The sequence below is a fragment of the Miscanthus floridulus genome, chromosome 16 (assembly GCF_019320115.1).
Source record: "Miscanthus floridulus cultivar M001 chromosome 16, ASM1932011v1, whole genome shotgun sequence".
NCBI lineage: Eukaryota > Viridiplantae > Streptophyta > Magnoliopsida > Poales > Poaceae > Miscanthus > Miscanthus floridulus.
The window spans coordinates 43,661,096-43,684,058 of record NC_089595.1 but is presented as its reverse complement, the minus strand read 5'-3'; the positions used below and the strand labels follow the sequence as shown (position 1 = coordinate 43,684,058).

Below are 22,963 nucleotides of genomic sequence, written 5' to 3'. Positions count from 1 at the left end.
TACATATTCCTCAGATTTTTTCCACAGGGTTTTTCGAGGAATTCAAGCATACAGTTGCATTGATCTGAAAGAAGATTCGATCAAGGGGGAGTGTTACGAAACGGTGTCTATTCCTAACAGACACTAGTGATCTCATCAACAGATAGCAGTTAGTTAGTATATCAGTTAGCACTACGAAGAGGCATGTCCCTTCGGTAGTAGACTGTTCTAGTGAACAGTTACATTTTCCCAAACAGTCACGTCCGTACGACGTCCGTACAACGCGACCCTTCACTTGTATATATATTTAAGAGATCAATGAAAGCAACAATTGTTCCCAAAATCTTATTCATTTTCATTTACTTTCAACACTTCTTACTTGGTTTCAGGGGGGGGGGGAGTACAATGTTCAGCGACTTGTTCAATATGTGTTTCAACTTTAAAGTCATCAAAAGATAGATCATTGGTGTCCCCATTGCTTGAGAGCAAATCAACATAACTCTGCATTGGTGTCCCCCTTGCCTAAGACCAGATCAACCCAACTCTGAATAATTCAAAGAACACACAGAAATCAACTTGAACAACTAAATGATAAGACCTTAATCTGTCTACAACAACCAGATAATACTCAACAGGTCTAAAAAATCTCATGAATTTGAGATTAGTTCTACTTGAAATTTTGGCCATCTCATAATCGCATAATCTATAGAACCTTCTTCAGCTATTAAATAAATCCAAAAAAGACCTAATTGACACCTACAACGCATCGAGGGGCAAGCTACAGCGGGTAGTTCTTCACCTATTAAACAAATCCAAATCTAGGAGCAAGCTGCGGCTGACCGCATAGCAAGGGGCGACCTGCAGCCGGCCGCGCACCAAGGGGCCAACAGCACGTGCGAACTCCGGAAGGCTGGCAAACAGGGAGCAACCAGACGGCGGCTCCAGCAGGCTATGCAGCAGGTCGCGAGCTCTAGCAAGTCGCGAAGCACAGGCGAGCGGGAGGCAGATTTGGCAGGCGCAGCAGCAGGGGCGAGATCCGCAGGCCTTGGCACAAGTGTGCAGCGGCAACAGAAGGGATCTACGCAAGAACGTGAGCAGCAGCGGCTATGGGCGATGCCAAAACAAGAGGATGGAGACATACCAGCTAGGGGGGGGGGGGGGGGGGGGGTGGGGAAGACGGCCATTGGTCCTCTCCGGCCGATGAGGCTCCAAATCAGAGTCCCTCAGATGTTGGGGACAAGGAGAGAGAAATGAGGCATCCTCATCCTTCGGAGGTCCAATAGGAGACCGGTTGGAGAGCTGTTTTTGCGTTTTGGACCCTCAAAATGAGACGAGGGCTGGGATAGGACGTTAGTTGGAGTTGCCCCTACAAAGGTTTCATGTCCATTGTTCAGTCCAATTTCGCACAATAGATTTGGCGATGACAAAAATTTTGCAAGCCCCACCGGTACAGAAAAGATAAGATGCCGATTCAATCACACGATATACGTTCAGGTCAATCAGAAGGGCATAGTATGTACTCGAAAGCAGATGATGCTGAGTTTGTGCACCAAAACCACAAGTGGATGAAGATGAATGTCTTTCTGGGACTGACGACATGAGCATGAAGGGGGCAAATATACCGAGGTTTCATGTCCGATAACCCACTGTCCCAATGTTCCTTGAGTAGACCATGCGATCTGACCCTCCAAGATCCTACGTTAACCAACCTTTGGCCCTCTGCTTACTTTGCCTTCTTGATGAGTGTTGAGGTGCGGAATTCGACGTCATCCTTAATGAAGCTCCACCAGAGATACGTGAGTGGAATGGTGCTCGCATGCCACAGAGAGTGGGCATCAGCATAGCCCATGTATGGAGGAAAGTCGTAGAGTTCGAGAAGCATAGCTAGTGCTCCTCCAAAAACAACTGTCCAAAGCTTGAGTCGTGACGGGTGTCTGCTTACGCCACCCCAAATTGCCCATGACAGAAGTTGAACGACAGCCATCACCACACAGACTTTCATGTTCCATCCTGACAAAAGATTCAGCAGATTAACATTTGAGAAGCACACCTAAATATCTTGCAGAGATGCAACTAGTTTGTGTGAACCAAAACTGAAGAAAAATCATTACTAGATCACAAATGACTGTACTTTTGTATGGCTTTTGTTAACAAATGTACAGCTGTAGCTAAAAGCCTCATACATGGTTGCTGTATTACAAAAAAAAGGCATGGTAAAACTAGCAGCAGGAGATTGTAAAATCTGTTAAAATATGCAACATATATAAAAGTGAGATTAATCATCTTATAACAATGGCAAATGTCTAGCAAAAAGTGATAGCAGCTTTACCATAGTCAAGCTTGTAGAAGTTAAGATACAAGATGTGTGTTGTAACGAATGCCAAAACAGGGGCTGCAAACATCACCCTGGTAGCCTCATCCTTGACATTGAAAGTCCTTAGCAACGAAAGGATTAACGAGTATCCAAGCAGCGCAACAGCTGAAGAGTAGTCCAATTTCTCAGTCAAGTCAATATCTCTACAGAATGAGCGTGTGGAATTAGATACCGCAGATTACAGTAATACTTCCAAGTTTCATAATATATTGAAGTTGGCTCTGAGAAACTTCATACCTAGTATGGAAGATGGAGCTCCAGAACCATGCATTCATTGATAAAATTGCATAGATATGCCATAAGACAGTATATTCATAGTAAGTTCTCTTCGTCTGGGGTCTAAGAGGTAATTTGTAATTCACTAGAAGGAAAAATGAAAGCCAGCCAGTGAAGTGCATTAATAGGTTGATAGCAGATAGTGCAGCTGAAAGAGGTTCCTGAAGAAGGTTGTCAGATGTAATTGAGATGCCGTCAACAACTAATGATAGAAAAAATTGTTAACTCAGGATCCCGTCAGCACAAAACATACCTGGAACACAGAAACACGTAAGAAAGGCCATTTGCCATGATATTTCACAGGGCTCAGGCCAAGTGATTGTCGCTCCCCTTCTCTCTGCATCATGCAGAAGTAGCGGCAATCTGTCATACAGTTCAGTTGTTTCCACTGCACGTAAATTTGCTCCTGGTTGTACCAAGAACCTCCAACAGATGTGTCATTCTCTTTGGACTGGCAGTGGCTGATGATATTCTCCCCAGTAATCCCTGTAGTCTGACACTCCCTCACGCAGGTTCTAAAGATTGATCAGCAGAACAAAAGTTTTTCATAAGCTCCTAAATAGTAGTAAGTTGAAGCAATTCATCACAATAAAGGGTAATTACATCAGTATCACAGTATCGCATCAACTAGGATCAAGGTTACATTAGGCGCTAGGCGCTCTCTAGGTGGTAACCCACCGCCTAGCGCCTAAGCGAGCCTAAGTGTTTTATACATATACATATACATATATTACATCTAAAACAAAAAATAAACAGCAGAGTAGACATATATTACATCTAAAAGAAAAAATAAACAGCAGAATAGTGGGCTTAGATTACATAGAAAGGCCCATTAAGAGTGCCCATCCTACACACTGCAACCTTATCCATCCGCCGCCTCCATCCAGCCGCAGCGCTCGTGCCCGCACAAGCCCGCGCCCGCATGACACCCCTCCCCCACCGGCGACCTCCGCCCGACGCTCCTCCTCCCCCACCGACGCGCATACCACCGCCAACGGGCTGGTGCCCGACGCCGCCCGCACAAGCCCGCACCCACGTGATGCTCGTCCTCCCCCACCGGCGACCTCCGCCTGACGCTCCTCCTCCCCCACCGGCGCGCATACTGCCGCCGCCGGGCTGGCACCGCCTAGGGTACCGCCTACCCCCCTAGGCAAGGCGGTACCCCTCCGCCCAGCGTAGAGGCGCGCCTAGGCGAGCACAGAAGAGCGCCTTTTTGAACACTGACTTGGATTGACAATTAATGTGACATCTAGTGATATTTTATTTAAGGAAAATGGGAAGCTAAAAAAAGAGCATACTCAGCTAGTGCTTCATTAAAATAAAAAAGATGTTAAACAACAACAACAACATAGCCTTTCAGTCCCAAGCAAGTTGGGGTAGGCTAGAGTTGAAACCCACCAAGAGCCCCAAGTCACAGAAAAAGATGCTAAAATTTAATAAAATTAATTTCAAAATACTGTTGAGTGTTATTGGTAATAGGCTAGTAGCATATGCAATATGAAAAGAGCCTACAAGAAATAAATATTAAATAATGCAAACATGTAACATAACCATGGAAGGCAAAATGAATCCTAGTACCATTAAGCATATCTCACAATACAACTGCCTTGTATACTTGAAACATGAAATTTGGAGACTATGAGAACATACATTGACTAAGCTCCAAATTTCATGTTTCAAATAGTCAAAAGACCAAAGAACACATTATCTCAGACTAAGCAATAAAGAAGTCAGCAACCCTGCCAAAATTTGGTCACCACAAGAACCGGTCATGACCAAAATTTCCATAATAGGTTTGCTAGAGTGTAACCATGCCAATACTGTCAAAATCTATTGAATATGTGTACAACATGTGGACCCCATATGTCACTATATTTTTGGTGTCAGAATATATTCATTGAGAGCGAATAGGTCTCGGAAAATTGTGATAGATTGATATGGGTACAGGGAGTACATTATATAGGTAAGGATCAGGAAGGGTTTATAGAAACACCCAATCAACGGTGATCCTTGCCTAATCAATAATCATCTACCATAATCCCTAGAGGCAGCCCAGCCGATAGGCTTGGGCGCCAGCCCATGACCAGCCCATAGACGCCTATTCTAACACGCCTCCGCAGTCGAATCGTCAGCCACTCTGCACGTTTAGACTGGACCTGAACTCCGTGAACACTGAAGAAGGCAGCTCTTTGGTGAAGATATCCGCATATTGTGAAGAAGTGGGAACATGCAGAACATGAAGATCACCAATGGCGACTCGCTCCCGGACGAAGTGAAGATCAATCTCAATGTGCTTGGTTCGCTGATGCTGTATCGGGTTGGAGGTCATGTAGACAGCACTGATGTTGTCGCAATACACCAGTGTGGCGCGCCTGAGAGGGGCATGCAGCTCTAGAAGAAGCTGGCGCAGCCAGGTGGCCTCAGCAACTCCATTGGCCACCGCGCGATACTCGGCTTCAGCACTGGATCTTGACACCGTGTTCTGGCGCTTGGAGGACCAGGAGACAAGATTGTCGGCAAGAAACACAGCATAGCTCGAGGTGGACTTGCGGGTGTCTGGACAACCAGCCCAATCAGCGTCGGTGTAGACGATAAGATCAGCCGAAGTAGACGGTCGCAGCAGGAGACCAAGGTGGAGAGTGCCTCGAACATAGCGCAGAATCCGCTTCTGAGCTGCAAGGTGAGGCTCACGAGGGTCGTGCATATGAAGACAGACTTGCTGCACAGCATATGCAATATCCGACCAGGTGAACGTTAGGTACTGTAAGGCTCCAGCGAGGCTGCGAAAGTCTGAAGGGTCAGAGACAGGGATGCCATCTGTTGCAACAATCTTCGGATTGGTGTCAGCTGGAGTGGAACACGGCTTACACTCTGCCATCCCGGCGCGATCAAGAATGTCCAGCATATATTGTCGCTGAGAAAGAAGAAGGCCATCACCACTGCGCTGAACATGCAACCGAGGAAGTAATGCAGTTCACCAAGGTCCTTCATAGCGAACTCCCGCTGAAGGGCTGAGATGATCCGCCGAAGAAGGCCGGTGGAGGAGGCTGTGAGGACGATATCATCAACATAGAGCAACAGGCAGGCTGTGTCTGATCCGCGCTGGTAAACGAAGAGCGAGGTGTCTGACTTGGCTTCAGCAAACCCAAGGGACAGCAAGTGTGTGGCCATGCGACTGTACCAAGCACGAGGGGCCTGCTTGAGGCCATATAGTGACTTCTTCAGGTGACAAACATAGTCTGGATCTTTGAACCCAGACGGCTGCTGACAATAAACTGTCTCTGCCAGGTTGCCATGAAGAAAGACGTTCTTCACATCAAGCTGGTGAATGGGCCAGCGGCGAGAGAGAGCCAGGGAGAGCACCGTGCGAACAGTAGCAGGCTTCACCACAGGACTAAATGTCTCATCAAAGTCCACACCAGGCCGCTGGGTAAAGCTGTGGAGAACCCAGCGCGCCTTGTGCCTTTCGAGGGAGCCATCAGACTGAAACTTGTGCTTGAAGATCCACTTGCCGGTGACGACGTTGGCCCGAGGGGGTTGAGGCACGAGATCCCAAGTGTGATTCTTCAGCAGGGCACTGTGTTCCTCTTCCATTGCAGCTCGCCACATGGGGTCGGCAAGAGCGCTACGGAAGGACTTCGGTATCGATGACATAGACGTAGCGTGGTACGCAGCAGGCATCCGAAAACCGCTCTTCGAACGTGCCCATGGCGTGCTGGTTGGTCACAGGAGGAACAACAACAGCCCCTTTGGGCAGTGGGAGCGGCGCGGCTGGTGTAGGCGCATCTTGGGCGGCTGGTGCAGGTGCAGCCGGGGCGGCAGTGACAGGAGCAGTTGGAGCAGGTTGTGGTCGAGGCCGGCGTGTGTAGTGGTAGGCGCGGTCTGGACGAAGAGGCGGGAACCGCCCGCGGGGTGCCTAAGGAGGTGACACCAGCGCTGTGGAGCCCGCGGTCAGTGCCGGAGACTGCGAGCTCGCGCGAAGCGTTGGCAGGATGTACAACTGGCGAGGTGGAGCGCCTCTAGTCGTGTTGGGCGTGTCCTGAGCCGCGCGTGGCGTGGGAGGGGTCCCTGGCGTCCGCAGCGCAGGCGGGATGTAGAGCACAGGCGCCGGGGGATCAGCAGCAGCCACCGAAGGCGTCGGGGGCACCCCCAAGCACAGTCTCAGAGGGACCGGCAGGGGCGCTGGTGACGTCAGAGGTGCTGGATGGTGTTCCTGTAGACAAAAACTTGTGCAATGGTCCAATAGGAGCGGGCACAACATCAGTAGCATCAAGAAAATCAAAGTTCGCCGAAATACTAGGATCATTGCGCTCAGCAAAGGGGAAGGCCGTTTCATCGAAGATGACGTGCCGGGAGATGATGACTCTATTGGTGGAGAGGTCAAGGCAGCGGTATCCTTTGTGGTGAGCGGAATAGCCTAGGAAGACGCACATGGTAGACCTAGGAGCGAGTTTATGAGGAGCGGTGGCAGACAGGTTTGGATAACACTTGCAGCCAAAGACTCGTAGGTGATCATACACCGGCGGCGTGCTGTACAGGGCAAGGTGGGGCGTGGAGAACTATAGAGTCTTGGTGGGCAGTATGTTAAGCAGAAGGGTCGCTGTGGAGAGGGCCTCCGCCCAGTAGGAGGGAGGCATAGACGCCTGAAAGAGCAGTGAGCGAACGACATTATTGATGGAGCGAATAATGCGTTTGGCTTTACCATTTTGAGGCGAGGTGTAGGGTTAGGACATACGAAGATGGATGCCCTGGGTGAGGAAGAAGTGACGGGTGCTAGAGTTGTCAAACTCTTTCCCGTTGTCGCACTGGACAGCCTTGACGTGGGCACCAAATTGGGAGGAGGCGTGGGCGATGAAGTGGGCAAGCGTGTTGTAAGTGTCAGATTTGAGTCGCAAAGGAAAAGTCCACAAGTAGTGAGTGCAATCATCAAGTATGACCAAATAGTATTTGTAACCAGAAACACTGACAACTGGAGATGTCCACAAGTCACAATGAATAAGATCAAACTTGCTAGACGCACGAGAGGTGGACGAATGAAAGGGCAGACAAACATGACGCCCTAACTGACAAGCGTGACATAGATCTGAACAGTTCTGAATATGACAGGAAATAGTAGACGCAAGCTTCGACAACGCCTCATGACCGGGGTGACCGAGACGTAGATGACACAGTGGGGAGGGAGCCTTGGCGACAAAGGAGTGTGCTGGAGGTAGGTGCAATGGACAGCGGCCCAGAGCTATTGCACCTGACGATCTCGGTCCGAGATGGAAGAACCTTCACAGAACAACCAGCGGGGTCAAACTCAACAGAACAGTTGTTGTCGATAGTGAATTGGCGCACAGAGATGAGATTCTTAATAAGTTGTGGCGACACAAGAACATTATTAAGACGTAAAGTAGGCGACAACTCTGTGAAGCCAGTGGCAGTAACAGGAAGCATGGAACCATTACCGACAACAATAGATGAAGGAGTAGGATACCGCGGGAATAGAACATGTGAAAGGGAGGAAGACTGAGATGTCATATGTGAAGTAGCACCTGTGTCGAAGTACCACTCGTTGGACGAAGGAGGGGTCAGCGACGTCGTGCTGAAGGGGGAGGCGAGGGCCGTCTGGTCCCAAGAAGCGAGGCCAGCCACAGGATTGTAGTACCCCGGGGCGACCCACTGTCCTGAGCCATCAGGGGCAGCGACGGCAGCAGGCTGTTGGTGGGCAACGAGTGCCTGCTGCTGCTGGGTGAGGAGGGCCTGCTGCTGTGACTGCAGATGAGGAGGCACCGGGATGGGTGCCAGCGGAGGGCGAGGACCCCCTGGCCACATCTGAATGGAACCCATCCATGAGTTGTAGACACTGGGCCAGGGGAGACCATCGATGGCAGGCTGCTGGGCGTCGGCCGTCTGCTACTACTGCTGCTGGGCGCCAGAGGGAGGGCGGTGGCCTCCAGTGCTGTTGTTGCCACCAGGGCCCCCCTTTCAACCGCCGCCGCGCCTGCTGCGGCGATTGCCGTTGGAGGACTTAGGGCCGCCAGCGCCCCCGAAGCCCGTGTTGGACGTGGGTGAGGCAGCACTGGAGGAGCCTGCTGCTGCGGTGGAGGCAACGAGAGCAGTGGCAGGGGACTCCTTATTGTTCTCCAATGTGAGTTCCTCGAGGATGAGGTCATCACGAGCCTCCAGGAAGGTGGGGAAGGGCCGGCTGCGGCGTAGGAGGGCCCCGACGTGGCTAAAGCGCTTGTTGAGGCCACAGATCACGTTAAGGACGAGGGCGCGGTCAGTGATCACTTCGCCAAGAGCCATGAGGTCGTCAGCCATCTTCTTCAGCCGGCGGCAGTAGTCGGTGACGGAGAGGTCGCCCTGGACGAAGTTGCAAAACCGCGTCTCAAGGTGGATGGAGCGAGCCTCCCGGTTGCCGAGGAACTGGGACTCGACGGCGAGCCAGGCATGCCGGGCAGTGGAGCCCTGGGCGGAGATGATCTCGGCAAGGTCGTCGGTGAGCGTGGCGACGATCCAGGACTTGACGACGCAGTCCATCCGAGCCCAGTCAGGGGAGATCGGGGCTGGAGGTTCCTCGTGGACGTGGTCCTAAAGAGAGAACTTGCCGAGGATGAGCAGGAACTTATCGCCCAGCGGTTGAAGTTGCCGGAGTCGATGTCGAGGACGGTGGTGACGTGGTTCCGGATGTTGTTGACGGCGACGGCCTGGGCGTGCAGTTGCAGCAGTGCCATGGCCTCATGGAGGAGAGCATGGCTGAGGCGAGGTCGGAAGGAGACGTCGAAGATGTGCTGGAGGAGGCGCCGCCAGGTGCACCGGGGGTAGCGGCGGCGGCGGCCGCCGCGCGCTCCTTGGCTGCGCGCGCCAGGGCTTTGCTAGCGCGGGCAGCAGCCGCGTTGCGATCTTTGACGGCGGCTGCAGCAGCCTCCTCGGCCTGGGCAGCGCGAACCAGGGTGGCCTGGCGCTCCTTGTCGAGAAGTTGGGCGGCGGCAGCGGCGTCGTTCGCCTTCTCCTTAGCCTGGCGTGCCGCGATCTCGTCAGCAGTAACATCCCCAGACCTGGGAGAGGGCGGAGGAGTAGGAGACATGGCGCTACACGGCAGAGGTTAGAGGCCGGCGCGCAGGGGTGTGCAGCGGAAGGGAAGACCTAAACCTAGGCGGCTAATACCATGAGAGCGAGTAGGTCTCGGAAAATTGTGATAGATTGATATGGGTACAGGGAGTACATTATATAGGCAAGGATCAGGAAGGGTTTATAGAAACACCCAATCAACGGTGATCCTTGCCTAATCAATAATTATCTACCATAATCCCTAGAGGCAGCCCAGCCGATAGGCTTGGGCGCCAGGCCCATGACCAGCCCATAGACGCCTATTCTAACATTCATCAATCATCATGGTTCTCAATTTAATTTAATTCCAAGGAATATGTTGGTTCCAACAGATTATGAATCCAATGCACAGTTCAATAGAAAAAAGAAAATCTATTGAAGCTTAGATACAATGCAAACAGTCAAGAGGGCCACCTCACCCAAGACCTTCTGTTGGCTCTGCCAAATTTTCGGCAAGCCTCCACTCCAATTTGCCTGACCTTGGTAGTGCAAATGCATTGGCGAAGTTAAGTTATTTAGAGTAATGCCAATGTATGGAAGCAAACAAATGCTAGCAAAAAACATCCGCATTACCAAAAAAAAAACAATGGTTTGGTTCACCAGGGACAAAGACACTACCACAAAAATATGTTAGTCACTTCTGCCTACCTCTGAAATAGCTACTTTGGAATGAGCTACTCTGGTAAAAAAGAGTTCACTATAACGAAGCAGACAGCTACGCCATGTTTTTTAAAACAATGCCACAGGTACACAGGTATATTGGATTGAGCCCAGAGTAACTTTTGTAGGGTCTGTTTGGAGTAAGCCCTGTGTAGATTGCGCTTTAGCCTTTTGCATCCCTGGTCACTGCCTGTACCTTGTTTGGTTACTCAGGCACACAAAGGTGGTCAGCAGACTCAATCAGTGTTCTCACATCCATTATTCATTTTTTAGTGCATTGTTAATTACTGTTGATTCATGCCATTAATGCTCAATGATGCTACTGCATATTGCACTCCACCTAGATTTTTTTTTTTTTTTTACTTTTACCTCTCCACGGGAAGATGGATGCACAAACATGTTGTTCTATGACAAGGGTAAAATAATTTAAAATGATCATCTATCCATATTCCAGCTTTGAAAATTGTATGTACCAATAGTTTTCATCTAAGATAACAACTATTTGAGCAAATATTTTATGGACATCGCAAAGGTACATTAGCAACTAATTCAATCTCAGGCTCAGGTATGAACCACACATAGTATAGCCTGAACAAGCAAAATTCATCAAAGTTTCAGGCTACCTTCAGGCAGCACTTCCCCCTCAGGCGCAACGCTTAGGCCTCAAACCAAGCAGGCCCGTACACAGGCCAACACAATATACAATGACACAACTAAGGTACAATACAAACCTACTGTTTTCTCTACGAATAGAAAAAATTGAGAATAATAGATGCATGCCAGATGTCTGCGTCAAGGTTGATTATACTACAAATGTCACAAGCAGACAAATGTGGAAAGTATTAGTGTAAGTCGTAACTGCAAATGTTGAACTGGTTAATTGCACCTGGGATGAATAGCCATGATGTTTGGCACCTAGTAACATAAAGTAGTGCACATATGTGGTTAACATATGTGGCCGCCGCCGCCCGTGCCTCCGGCCATTGCTCTCTCCACGACCGCCTCCTCCCCGCGCGGCGCTTCCTCGGCCGCGGCGAGCACCCCTGCAGCGCGCGGCGCATTCTCACGCCTCACAGCCATCCCCGTCCTCAGCCGCCCACATCGGCGTAGAAGAGAGGCCCCAACCCTGGTCTCGGCCGCGCCCCTACCCGTCATCGCTCACTCTTGCCGATTGCCAGTGCTCCCATGTCACCGCCAATCCGTCATCCTCCGCGCCTCATGGAGCTGCGGGTGGTGCTGGGGAGGCCGCGCGCCGGTACGTTTTCTCGGCATAAGAACCTCCCAGCGTGGGCCGGCTGGATTCAATCCGCATCGGCGCTCCCTGCTAGCAGAATTTGTGATTCTTTTTTGCTAGCTGATGATCCTGAGAACACAGGCAAACGCACCTGGTTGACATCCAATTCTATAAGAAGGCGCTGCTGCAGAATTTGTAATTAATTAGTTCTATTTTCCGCTGCAGGTTAGTAAGCAAAAGCTTCCCTCTTTGGTTGGATCCTCCAAATAATGAAATTCCCTTTGCACATCTGATTTCAAATTCTCGGTTTCCCCCCCCTCCCCCGCCACCCACCCCCACCTCCCCGCCCCCCGCCCCCCCCCCCCCCCCCCCCCCCCCCCCCCCCCCCCCAAAAAAAAAAAAAAAAAAAAAAACTAGGCACGCAGTTATATATGAAAATACGCAAGTTCACGAACATCAATTGTCTTCCTCTAATTACCATGCAGGATTGCATGAATCGAAACAGTAAAGAGAGTGAGTGGAATAGGTTCCCAATGCTACTAATATGCTTACTAAAGTAGACTAGGGACAAAGGCAAGGCTTGTTATACGCAGTCCTGACTTTACTATTACCTTCAAGGTTATTCATTTCATGATTTATAAGGCTGTGTCTTCAGAACTATAACTGCCAAATTATATGAGTACAAATCTAATTTATAAGGCTGTTATGTTTGAATGTATGTCTTAAATTTTTGCATTTATTTCTCAAAATTCTATAGAGATCTAAATGATATACACAAATTCCAAGTAAATTACAGAAATTAACTGACATTGCCTGGAACATATGATCCCATTTTGATGAGCTTAGCATCTACTGTGTGCTATCAAAGATAGTCGTTTTCAAATAGATATGAGGTTTTATATCTGCTATTTAATTTCACAAAAAAACATAAACACTAATGTTCAACATGTTTGACCAGGTACATCGAGCATGTCCTTTGATCAATTCGTGGTCCACAATTTGAATTCAGAGGCTATATCTTCTGAAAGATACATGTGCATATTTCAATCACACTATGTATTTCGAGCTCAGCCTGTAATTACCCAAGGATTATTTATGCAAGAATAGCATTGCAAGAAAAATGTATGCTGGTATGCAAGAATAGATACATCTCTTTAGTGCCTTTCTCAACAATCTCCAGCACAAAAAATGATAGAATGTAGTATTAGCTATATTTATTATGTAGTAAAATGTTGATTGTAGGGAGATTAGGCATTATTATCTAGGGTAGCATTTTTTTTCCTTTTTTCTCTGAAAAAAATGGATTTATTCAACTCTGAAATTAGCTTTATCAATCTGGACATGTAACATTTGATCTTCCAAAATCTAGCGCTTCAGTTATTTATTTCTTTTTCATGGCAGTCACACATATATATGCTTCAGATATTAACATTAAACATATTCATTCATTTCTATAATCAATAAGTTAACTGTACACAATTATCTCTATAATGCACGGTTATTTCTATCTTACTATCCTCAAACAATATATGTTTTCTTTATTTTCCATTACTTCATCTCTCTGGCTATGAGGTCTGCTACTAGTGCTGTGCAGAAAGCTTGGTGCCAAGGACGACGAGAGGCACCGCTAGACATGGACTTCCTGTGGCCTGTGGCTGCTGCCCAAGGCTGACCACGCTGGCGAGGCCTCGAGCGCCTAGCGAACGGAGCAAGCGTAGGAGCGATTCCCGGTAGAGCATTGATAGCAAGCATAGGAGAAAGCCGGCTTGATGGCCGATGGACGTAGAGAGTTGGCTTCGCGAGCAGCTCCTTCTCTGCCTCCTCTCACCATGTCGCCGCAGCGGTCGCATAGACATTGCATCATCCATTATTGTCCCCTCTGGAATTCCTCATAAATATGCTACATTAAGTAATATTCACTAGCTTTTGATGCTAACAGAAAGATGTGGATGCATGTTTCATCAATGCGATTCTCTCTAGAATCCAACAAAGAGTTGGAGGCAAGCACCCATGTGTTCTGTTTGTATGCGCCCATGTTTTCTCTGTGATAAACCTTGCTTTTGATTTTGTGAAACCCCCCCCAGAATTGCATACTATATTGTTGTTTTCTGAAACCAGAATAATATACTTTGCCTAGCAGGTTGCTTGCAGAAAGACAGTTTTTAGATCGTGTTGAGCTAATAATTGAAATACTCAAAGAAACTCAGATTGGTCTCTATAGACTCACGCATGGCAAGAAGGCCCAGTAGCACGGCAACGCCGCGCGTGATTTCTAGTAATATCTAGTATTTGAACCCCTGAAGATTACCAAAGGACAAAAACTTATACGATCTGTAACAGTTTTTTCTGAATTTAAATGCTGTAAGTATGCCCATCTTTCCTTTTTCTTAATATATAAAAGTTTTCCCTGAGAACTGTTACAGTTTGTCAACAGTATAAATGTGAAAACTACGCCCCTTGGACACTCTACAGCCACGCTAGCACTTTCAACTTCAGTTAACAAAAACACTTTGCCGATTGCGATCCACGGTTTGAGCAAGACCACGTATTCGCATCACACCACTGAAGTGAATATTTCTCTTCTAAATGATATTAATATGTCAGAAATTTCAAATTCAATATATTAGCAAAAGAACAAAAGGGCAGCCATAATAGAATAAGCCAGATGTGCATAAGTGTGTGTAATTCATAATTTCCACCGATTCCAAAAAAGAAATCATTAAGCACAGGCTTCTAGTTCCCAACTCCCAAGGAAGTGTTGTACAGTTTGCTACAACTTGCGTGCTGTTAAAATACCAGGCAGTCAGCCTTGTTCTAGAAAATTCCATCTCGGGTTGCTTCACATCTCTTCTCACAGGACACTGAGATCCCTTTTACTTATCAAAGAAAGCAAGTTACTTAATCAAATGATCATTTACTACAGCTATTGGGCTGTTTTATTTTGAAAATGTGATCTACTTGGAGGCACCCTTCTCAGTTTGAATATGTTCTTATGTAACCAACTAGTTAGCAAGTGTGTTTACATCAACCACAATTCAAACAGGAACAGATCTTTACACGATATAAGATGACCAAGAGTGCAATGCCTTGTCCAAGATTTATGGTACCTACTAACTACAAGGATTAACTATCAACAATAGTCTAACCATGAGCACTTTTGTGCACAATCCCCGTATAAGGAATCCCACAGCATAATCCCCGTACAAGGATGTACGGAGTAGAAAACAATTCAGGCAAGAATACAATACCACTGCTGGAGACAAGTCAAAATTCGAGAACCAACCAGAGATGCGTCTCACCTGTACCACGGATCAATATCTCCCAGGCTAGCCTCGACGCGGCTGAGCACAAAACCAAGCGCAAGAAGGGAAGCCAACCGGAAAACCCAGACGCCTCCACCCATCGCGGCGGACGCGCCCAGGGTCCTGCGAAACCCCAGTGATATCAGGGAGGCTACTCGGGATTTAGCCGAGAAGTCAAGCAAATCTGGGCTTACCGAGAAACAGCAGCAACTCGTCGCTTTTGGATAGCTTTGTTGGAGGGGAACGGAGAAGGACAGCAGCGCTCCGCAGCGACCCGGCGTGGCGGCAGATGAGCCGGTTGCAGGATTTACCCAGGTAGGGACCGCAGGAGATGAGCACGGCCGGCACACGGATAGTGTAGGGCAGAGAAGGAACGACGCTGAGAGCTGTTGCTGAAATGGAATGGAGGCGGCGGCAGTGGAGATCGCCTGAGCTGGGGAAGACGATGAGCCCGTTAAGTCGTCGTCGTCTTCTAGCTCTAGGGAGTAGGGACAATGACTCGCTCAGGAGGAGGCTTCCTGTACAGGGGAGACTCCTGTTAGTCAGCCCAACCCTATTGCGGCCCACGGGGATAGGTCCATAAGTTCTCTTTTTCTCTTTATTTTGAAACTTGTAAACATGTTATTGAACTGCAATAGAATCTTTATCTTTACCTTTCGAATCCAGCGCCACGTCGCCCTTTGACTCACTGACCGTCGGATCGAGCCAGGTCGCAATATCATCCGTTAGATTTGGATCGGTTCGGATCTCAACCCGCTTCTTAGTCGGCCCGAAACCTCGGGAACCTTCTCGGGCTCGTCCCGATCGAGCGAGCGCCCGCCCGGGCCATCCGTACCCGAATCACCACCGCGCACCACAAGCTCGAGCGCTGCCCACCGGCGAGGCGTCGCGGCGAAAGGTGCCGGTCTCCGCCCTTCACCTGCCGCGTCGCTCGCAGCCCGCCGACGTCCACCCTCAGCCTCCTACGCTACCAACTGCCCACATCTCGGGCCGTGCCGCCCTCATCTGGAACGCGGCCGTAGCGAGAAGACAGACGCCGCTGCGTCCAAGTGTGGGTGTGATGGCATCCTTGCCGATGACATCGCAGTACCGCCTGCTCACCAACAGTGTGCCCTTGACCATGCCTGCGGCGCTTGGCCACCTCGCCCGCCGGACGTACTCTGTCGCCCGCGCCATCTCGCACCTTCCCCACCGCCGCGCCGGCAAGGACATAGCAGCACGGCAGCCCGAGAAGTGGCGTGGGGCGGCGCAGCACGGAAGAAGCTCAAATAGCAGCTGCTCAAGGGACGCCCCCATGGTGTTAGAAGAAATGGCCATTCCATTCGTCCATTCTCAATAAACACAATGCTCCGCAGGATAGCCTCACTTGTGAAGATAATGATCTAAACTACATCGATTCGCTTGGCATTGACAATTTAAGGATGCCAGGAATGGCGGCGGACATGGATGATGTGCATGTGATGGAAAGGGACACGTTCTATCAGATGCTGATGCACTGTCTCCCGTCAGGGAGGTTGGATCAGGTGAGCGCCAAGGGCAGCAGAGTGCGTGCAGGGTATCATATCAGTATCAAGAGTGCTATGTCGTTCTGTGTATTTCCTCACCATCTGTGTATGTCGGGACTGGCAAAGGGATTGTATTTCCTGGTGAGGAATGAGGAGCATTTTGATGCATTGCAGTATGCCGTGAGGCAGGACTTTGAGTGGGTTCGACCGGAAGGATGCCCTGATTGCCTCCCACTCTACAAACTGATGAAAGGGGATTGTTAGAAGTTTGTGATTCAGATCTCTAGCTTTCAGGTATATGGAGATTCTGCCTTAAGGCATAAATTATCACTGTTATTAGATTTGTCAACGATGGACAATGATCTTTTTTCTCAATTCCAATTGATAGTAGCAATATGACATGATTTGAATTTTTTCCCTGAATGTATATCTGCATAAATTTCTTAGCACAAGTATTTGTAGTGTGCTATTCTTAAACCTATCACTGTATTGAATGTTAGATACAGAGTTGAATTAGAATGCTAGAAAGGAACAAGAAGGCATTATCTTCTTTGGAGTCAATCCTCGATCGATCTGCTTTCTTGCTTCAGTTATTTGTGATTCATGGGTTGGGAACCAATCGCTGCATTGTTGCTCATTATCACATTAACAAACTAAATGTCACCTTCTTGGAAGTTAGATACAGAGTTGAATTAGAAGTGCTAGAAAGGACCAAGAAGGCAGTGTCTGCTTTTTTCTACCAATTCTCGATTGATCTATCTTATGGCTTCAATTATTTGTGATTCATGGGTTGGGAACCAATCACTGCATTGTTGCTCATTATCACATTAACAAACTAGATGTCACCTTCTTCTTTCCATCCCTAATGAGAAAGGGCAAACTAAATGTCTTAGCAGGCTAAAGGTTATAAAGCCTTAACATTGATGGGTATCACTTCTTTCACTAATTTTCTTTTACTTGTAAGGATAGTTGCTTGTGAGCTTATTATAGAGGTTCAAAAAATTCCACTTGAACTCCCGTCGATCTTTTTTTTAAAAAAAAAAAAACTTGAACTCTTGTCATCACGTGTTTACTCCATACATCTTGTACGAAGAAATGAGCTCATGGACTTGATATTGAAGTCTAAAGTATCTTGGTGAGCGAACTTACCAACATCTATAAAGAACTTGTGATATTTTTTAGCTTTTCATTCCCTGTCATCTCGTACAATCAAACACAACAATTAAATTATTTCTTACTATAATAGGAGTACTTTTAACATCCCTTCAGCTATAAATATTTGAGAACATCAAGCTGGACTGTGGTGTCTCTTTGCACCACGGTTGGCAATCTGTCACACGCTGGAGGCCCGACGATTCATAGGTTCCACTTTGATACATGCTCAACTGGGCTAGCTCAAGCTGATGCAGGGTTACCTTGATCGAAGCACTCCACTGGGCTGGCTCATGTTGGCGCGGCAACGCCACGCGGTTTTCTAGTATATAGTTTGTTGTGTGGTAAACTGAATGATCTGTGGCTCGAAAATTTATTCAATGATCACTATCAAATATTCCAATGTATTTTTAGTCGGTCTAGACTCTAGGCGCGTCATGGCATTGTATTTCGTAAGATCGTTGGACGCGTGTTGTCCTAACATGTATGAGCATAACCATAACTCCGGATCACATATAAAATAGGGTCTTTGATGAAGCCACATGATTATTATTATTATTATTAGCCTTATGATCTTAAGCAACTATTATGATTCTGACCTGTTTGAAAGCATCTAGGCCCCTAGTTGGGTTTCGGTGATTAATGACGACATGAGATTATTATGACTAACGTGTGTTTTGCAGATGCAATTTGAGTTAGGTCATGGTAATGGAAATTGATTAGGCAATCATGGTTGTCATGCCCCTGTCGATGGAAATCGTTTCGGTTTTCAAAGGATGGACGACAAGGTTAATGACGGACTAGTTCTAAGTGTCGTTTAGTATTTGAAAGAAACTTAGAGTAGTTTAAGACTTTATTTTTCCTTTGGCCGTACTATTAAGGGGGGTATGGACTAGTAGCTTCACCTAGGTGAGTTTAGTGGGTTAGGTGTGGTGCACACTTGTCAATCCTAGCACTAGGTAGCTCAGGAATAACCCTAAGATGAATTGGACTCAACTTCATTCACATAGGATTTCGAGTTGGAAGTGAGTCTGGTCAGTTCATTCAATCAACTGCAGTCGTCTGATACTGACCGGATGCTGAGTGGAGGAGCACCGGACGCTGGGGTGCCTACGTTCGATCCACTCCAAAAAGGTTATAGAGAGGCTTTTTCTTGACTGGACGCGTTCGGTGTGTGCTGATTGGACGCTGGTCAGAGTCCAGTCAATCAAATGCAGTCGTCTGGTACTGACCGGACGCTGAGTGGAGGAGCACCGGACGTTGGGGTGCCTGTGTCCGATCCACTCTAGAGAGGTTCTAGAGATGCTTTTTCTTGACCAGACGCGTTCGGTTGGTGCTGACCGGACGCTAGTCAGAGTCCAGTCAGAGCTTAAGGCTCTCTCTAACACAGTGGCGGGTATAACTGACCGGAGCGTTCGGTCAGCCCGTAGAGTGATGACTCAGCCTCCAAACATTATGTTTTGAATGAGGAGGTATAAATACTTACTCCACTCATCCATGGGAGGTCTCTTGCCCATTTGTTCAGCTGAGAAACACCTTTGGAGTGCAAGGGAGAGCAAGAGCCTAGTGGGGTGATTGAGATTTGATAATCCAAGATTAAAGACCTTATTAGTGCATAGGGAGTAGTAAGTGTGCATCCACCTTACTCATTAGGCTTGTCTTGGTCAAGTGAGAGTTTGTGCTTGTTACTCTTGGTGATCGCCATCAGCTAGACGACTCGGTGGTGATTGGGATCTTGGTGATCATCCGACGAAGTTTGTGGATGACCCAAGTCACTTTGTGAGTGGTTGTGGACGATTCACCACGACAGAGTGTCAAAGAATTAACCCGTAGAGAGTACTTGATCCTTGCGCAGATCAAGAGGGAGCTACACCCTTCAACGGGTGCTCCAACGAGGACTAGTGGGGAGTGGTGACTCTCCGATACCTCGGAAAAATATCGCCATGTTCCTTTCCCTCTCTTTACTTTAAGTATTTATATTTGAGCAATTCATTTCATGTCTTTACATTTCTAGAATTGTCATGTTAGAGTAGGATTCGAACCTAGGGTGCAAAACTTTTGTACGGGAGTACAATAGAAATATATTTTAGACACAAGGGGTGAAATGGGCTAAGTGTAGGGCTTAATTATTGCAAAAATTTAGAATTAGCCCAATTCACCCCCTCTTGGGCATCTTGATCCTTTCAATTGGTATCAGAGCCTCGTGCTCCCTAAATTAGGCTTAACCGCTTAGAGCAAGATGTCCCATGGAGATGGACCCTCTCCTATCTTTGAGGGAGATGTTTTTCCTTATTGGAAAATTCGCATGGAGGCATACCTAGAGGCTTTAGATGTTAGAGTTCTTAGAGCCGCCACAAGGCTTCCCAAAACCTAAGGATCCCTCCAACCTTCAAGGCGATGAGGTTAACTATGAGAAGTGGAATGCAAAGGCTAGAAATACCCTCTTTAGAGTCCTTTGCAAGGATGTTTTTAACTGTGTGCGGAACCACAAAGACGCCCATACACTATGGTCGGACATTTGTGCGCTCCATGAGGGAACCAAGAGTGAGCGTGAGGAATGCTATCACCTTGTGATGAAAAAGCTTAATTCATTTGAGATGCTTCCTAGAGAAAGTGCCAATGAGATGTATTCACGCTTGAATGTTCTTGTAGAGAAAGTCAATGGGCTTGGACTCACACAAATGCAACCCTTCGATGTTGTAAGAAAGATCTTGAGTGTCCTCCCCATTGACAAATATGGGTATATTATGATGGTGCTTCATCAAGGTGATCTTTCCACTGCTACACCAACTCAATATTGGGGAAGATCAATGCACATGAAATGTACATGCACATCACTCCACAAGATGGCTCTTCTTCCACCAAGAAGAAAGATTTGGCATTCAAGGCTAGCTAAGAGAAGAGGGGCAAAGCAAGAGTTGATCATGATAGCTCAAGTGATGATGAGATTGATGATATAAGTCTTGCTCTCATGGTGAGAAGAACTACCAAGATGCTCAAGAAGCTAAACAAGAATGGTGTCAAGTTTGATGGCAAGAAGAAGAAATTCTTCACTAGTAATAGAAGGAAGCACATCTCTAAAATGGATTGCTATAATTATGGAGAACTTGGTCATCTAGCTCATCAATGTAACACCCTAGGTGTTAGGCTTGCATAATTGCACTTGCATTTGCATGAGCATAAGCATCAAACATTCATATATGAGCTTTTATATGTGAAACATACAATTGAAACATGTGAAACATGCCTTGTTATTCTATGTTTTCCATATGGGTATGCTTATGATCATATGTGATTAAGTGCAAGTGGTGATGTTTGGTCACTAAAACACCATAGCTACACTTAGGATGCCTAATGGAACAATATTCTGTAGATCACTTTACCTAATTAAGCTCCTAAGTGATGACATGCTTGGTTGACCTAGGAAGTACTTATGTGTGACCAATGTATGAAATGCTTGTGGGACCTTAGGAGTACCTTAAACATGTTTAGAATGTCACAAGGAACAACTTTGGTATTCATGACTAAGGCTAGTTTGGTCTCTAAGTCATATCTATAGTGTAAATCATCAATTTCTAGTTCCATGTTTGACTGGAGTTGAACTACACTTTAGAAACTTTTGCACGGATGTGCACCCTAAAACAAAGTTGCTAGAAATTTTGCTGGGTCCTTGCATGGCTGCTAGCCTCGATCGCGAGTGCTGGGTCACCCGCGTGCGCTCTCACCGCTAGCGCACGTCTGCTTGCATCGCTGCACCGCCGTCCCATCACCGTGCTGCTGCTGACCACTTTGTCGTCCCGTTCACCTGAGCCTCTCTGCCACCGCCACAGTCATCGTAGGCTGGTGCCCTAACCGGTCCACTACCATCGTTGCCATCACGCACGCGTTCCTCTGCATCGCGTTGTCACCTCGCATGCACTCGCATCACTTGTGTCGCGTCGTTGCTATCGCTGCTGCATGCGTCTGCTGCGCCGTCACGTGGCCTGGCCGCCGTCATCTTGTGAGTCAAGGCGCTATGGTCGCATGTTGTAGTGCCAGTCTTGTACACACATGGGGAGCCATCATCCGTCGTGACGTTGTCCTCTTCCAATTAGTGACTGTGCCACGCCATGCTCCTATCGCAGTCACCTTGAATGGCATCGTGCCGGTCGACTGAGCCACGCCAAGGCCAACCCGCATAGCCTAGTCCCATCCATGTAATTACGCATGCCTGGAGCTTGATTTGGAGCCCAGCTTCGTGCCAAGCCTACCACTGCTGTAGCATTATGATGTCGAGCTTCAATTTGAGTTTTCCCTTGCTGTCGACCCCCCTTAAGATCAAACGGCATCATCCATCCAATTGGCCTCACTCCGTCCAATTAACCGTGCACCCAACTAGCTCTGGTAGTTAGCTCATGATTGGAGTCGACCCGATGAGCTTTCATCCTCCAGTGAGGTAATGCGGGGCATTTTCCTTGTGACGGTCCACCATTGCCGTCGAGGCAGGTGCTCGGCCAGGGCATCGCTCCATGCTCCGTTGTCTCAATTGAGCTTTGCTTTTGTGTCTCCTTGACTTGGTTCCCTCGCCCGTGTAGCAGTTTTGTCAATGGAGCAGTAGGTCGCTGGGGATGCTGTCACCACGCTTGCCATGAACCAGAGCAACCCCATGCTCATGGCCAACCACCTTGTCGAACCTCACGACTTCGTCCAGGCCGTCCTACATGTCTTTAGTGAGGCCCTCCTGCTCCTAGGGTAGATGGTTGAGTCAGTTAGGGCCGAGGCTCGCCGGAGCACGTGGCCGCCTCCGACAGACGTGGGGTAGATGCTATGTCCGTGGCCAGCTCATTTGGGAGTAGAACGGGTATGTCTAGGACCTCTCGAATGTTATAAGTACTCTAGGCATGGAGGCTAGGTAGTGATGGTAGCGCTAGGCTAGATGTTTTAGCCGGCGTCAATGTCACCGCGGCCAAACCCCGCCATGGTGTGTGGCCATGCCTCTATCCGGCACCAATCGTGGTGTTTTATACCTCTATCGACTACGCTTGTGATGAGTAGTGTTGCGGTAGTGATGTTTGCTGCCGAGGAGGCCCGTGCTCGATGGTGTTTGGCCGGAGATGCCACGACCTATAATAAGTTCTAGCCAGGGACATGGGAACGAGAATTTAAAGTAAGTCAGGGGATTAGTGAGAGCGTCAGAGAGAGGGAAATAGTAGAAAGGACTGTGGGTCCATTTGGTTGAAAGCCGGGGTCTCTTTTGCATAATTGTCGACGCGCGCGTAGGTCTCCCCTCCATGGGCCACTATCGCGCGTGGGTCGAGCCACGTGGGCCACGCCGAAGTGCTGCGCGTGCGCGCGCATGAGGCACCGGAGTGGGCCGAGTCGCTCGCGCAGTGGGCCACGCGGGTGG

General features: G+C 48.2%; 1 protein-coding gene and 1 pseudogene across 2 annotated transcripts; both read right to left on the bottom strand.

Moving 5' to 3' along the window:
• Positions 1-1,284: 1,284 nt before the first annotated feature.
• Positions 1,285-15,454, bottom strand: LOC136512348 (uncharacterized). Of its 2 annotated transcripts, none has more exons than XM_066506317.1 (6): positions 14,918-15,044; positions 11,271-11,747; positions 2,883-3,144; positions 2,591-2,790; positions 2,309-2,496; positions 1,285-1,989 (listed from the first exon to the last, which is right to left on the bottom strand). In XM_066506317.1, exons 2-6 carry the CDS (start codon positions 11,285-11,287, stop codon positions 1,703-1,705), a joined length of 954 nt encoding a protein of 317 aa, XP_066362414.1. In that variant the 5' UTR covers positions 11,288-11,747; positions 14,918-15,044; the 3' UTR covers positions 1,285-1,702. The 2 variants fall into 2 exon arrangements, with proteins under 2 accessions (XP_066362414.1, XP_066362413.1); XM_066506316.1 differs by lacking the exon at positions 11,271-11,747 and adding an exon at positions 15,115-15,454 and having other exon boundaries at positions 1,286-1,989; positions 14,918-15,043.
• On the bottom strand, positions 3,613-5,978 carry LOC136514371 (uncharacterized mitochondrial protein AtMg00810-like; annotated as a pseudogene).
• Positions 15,455-22,963: the final 7,509 nt, after the last annotated feature.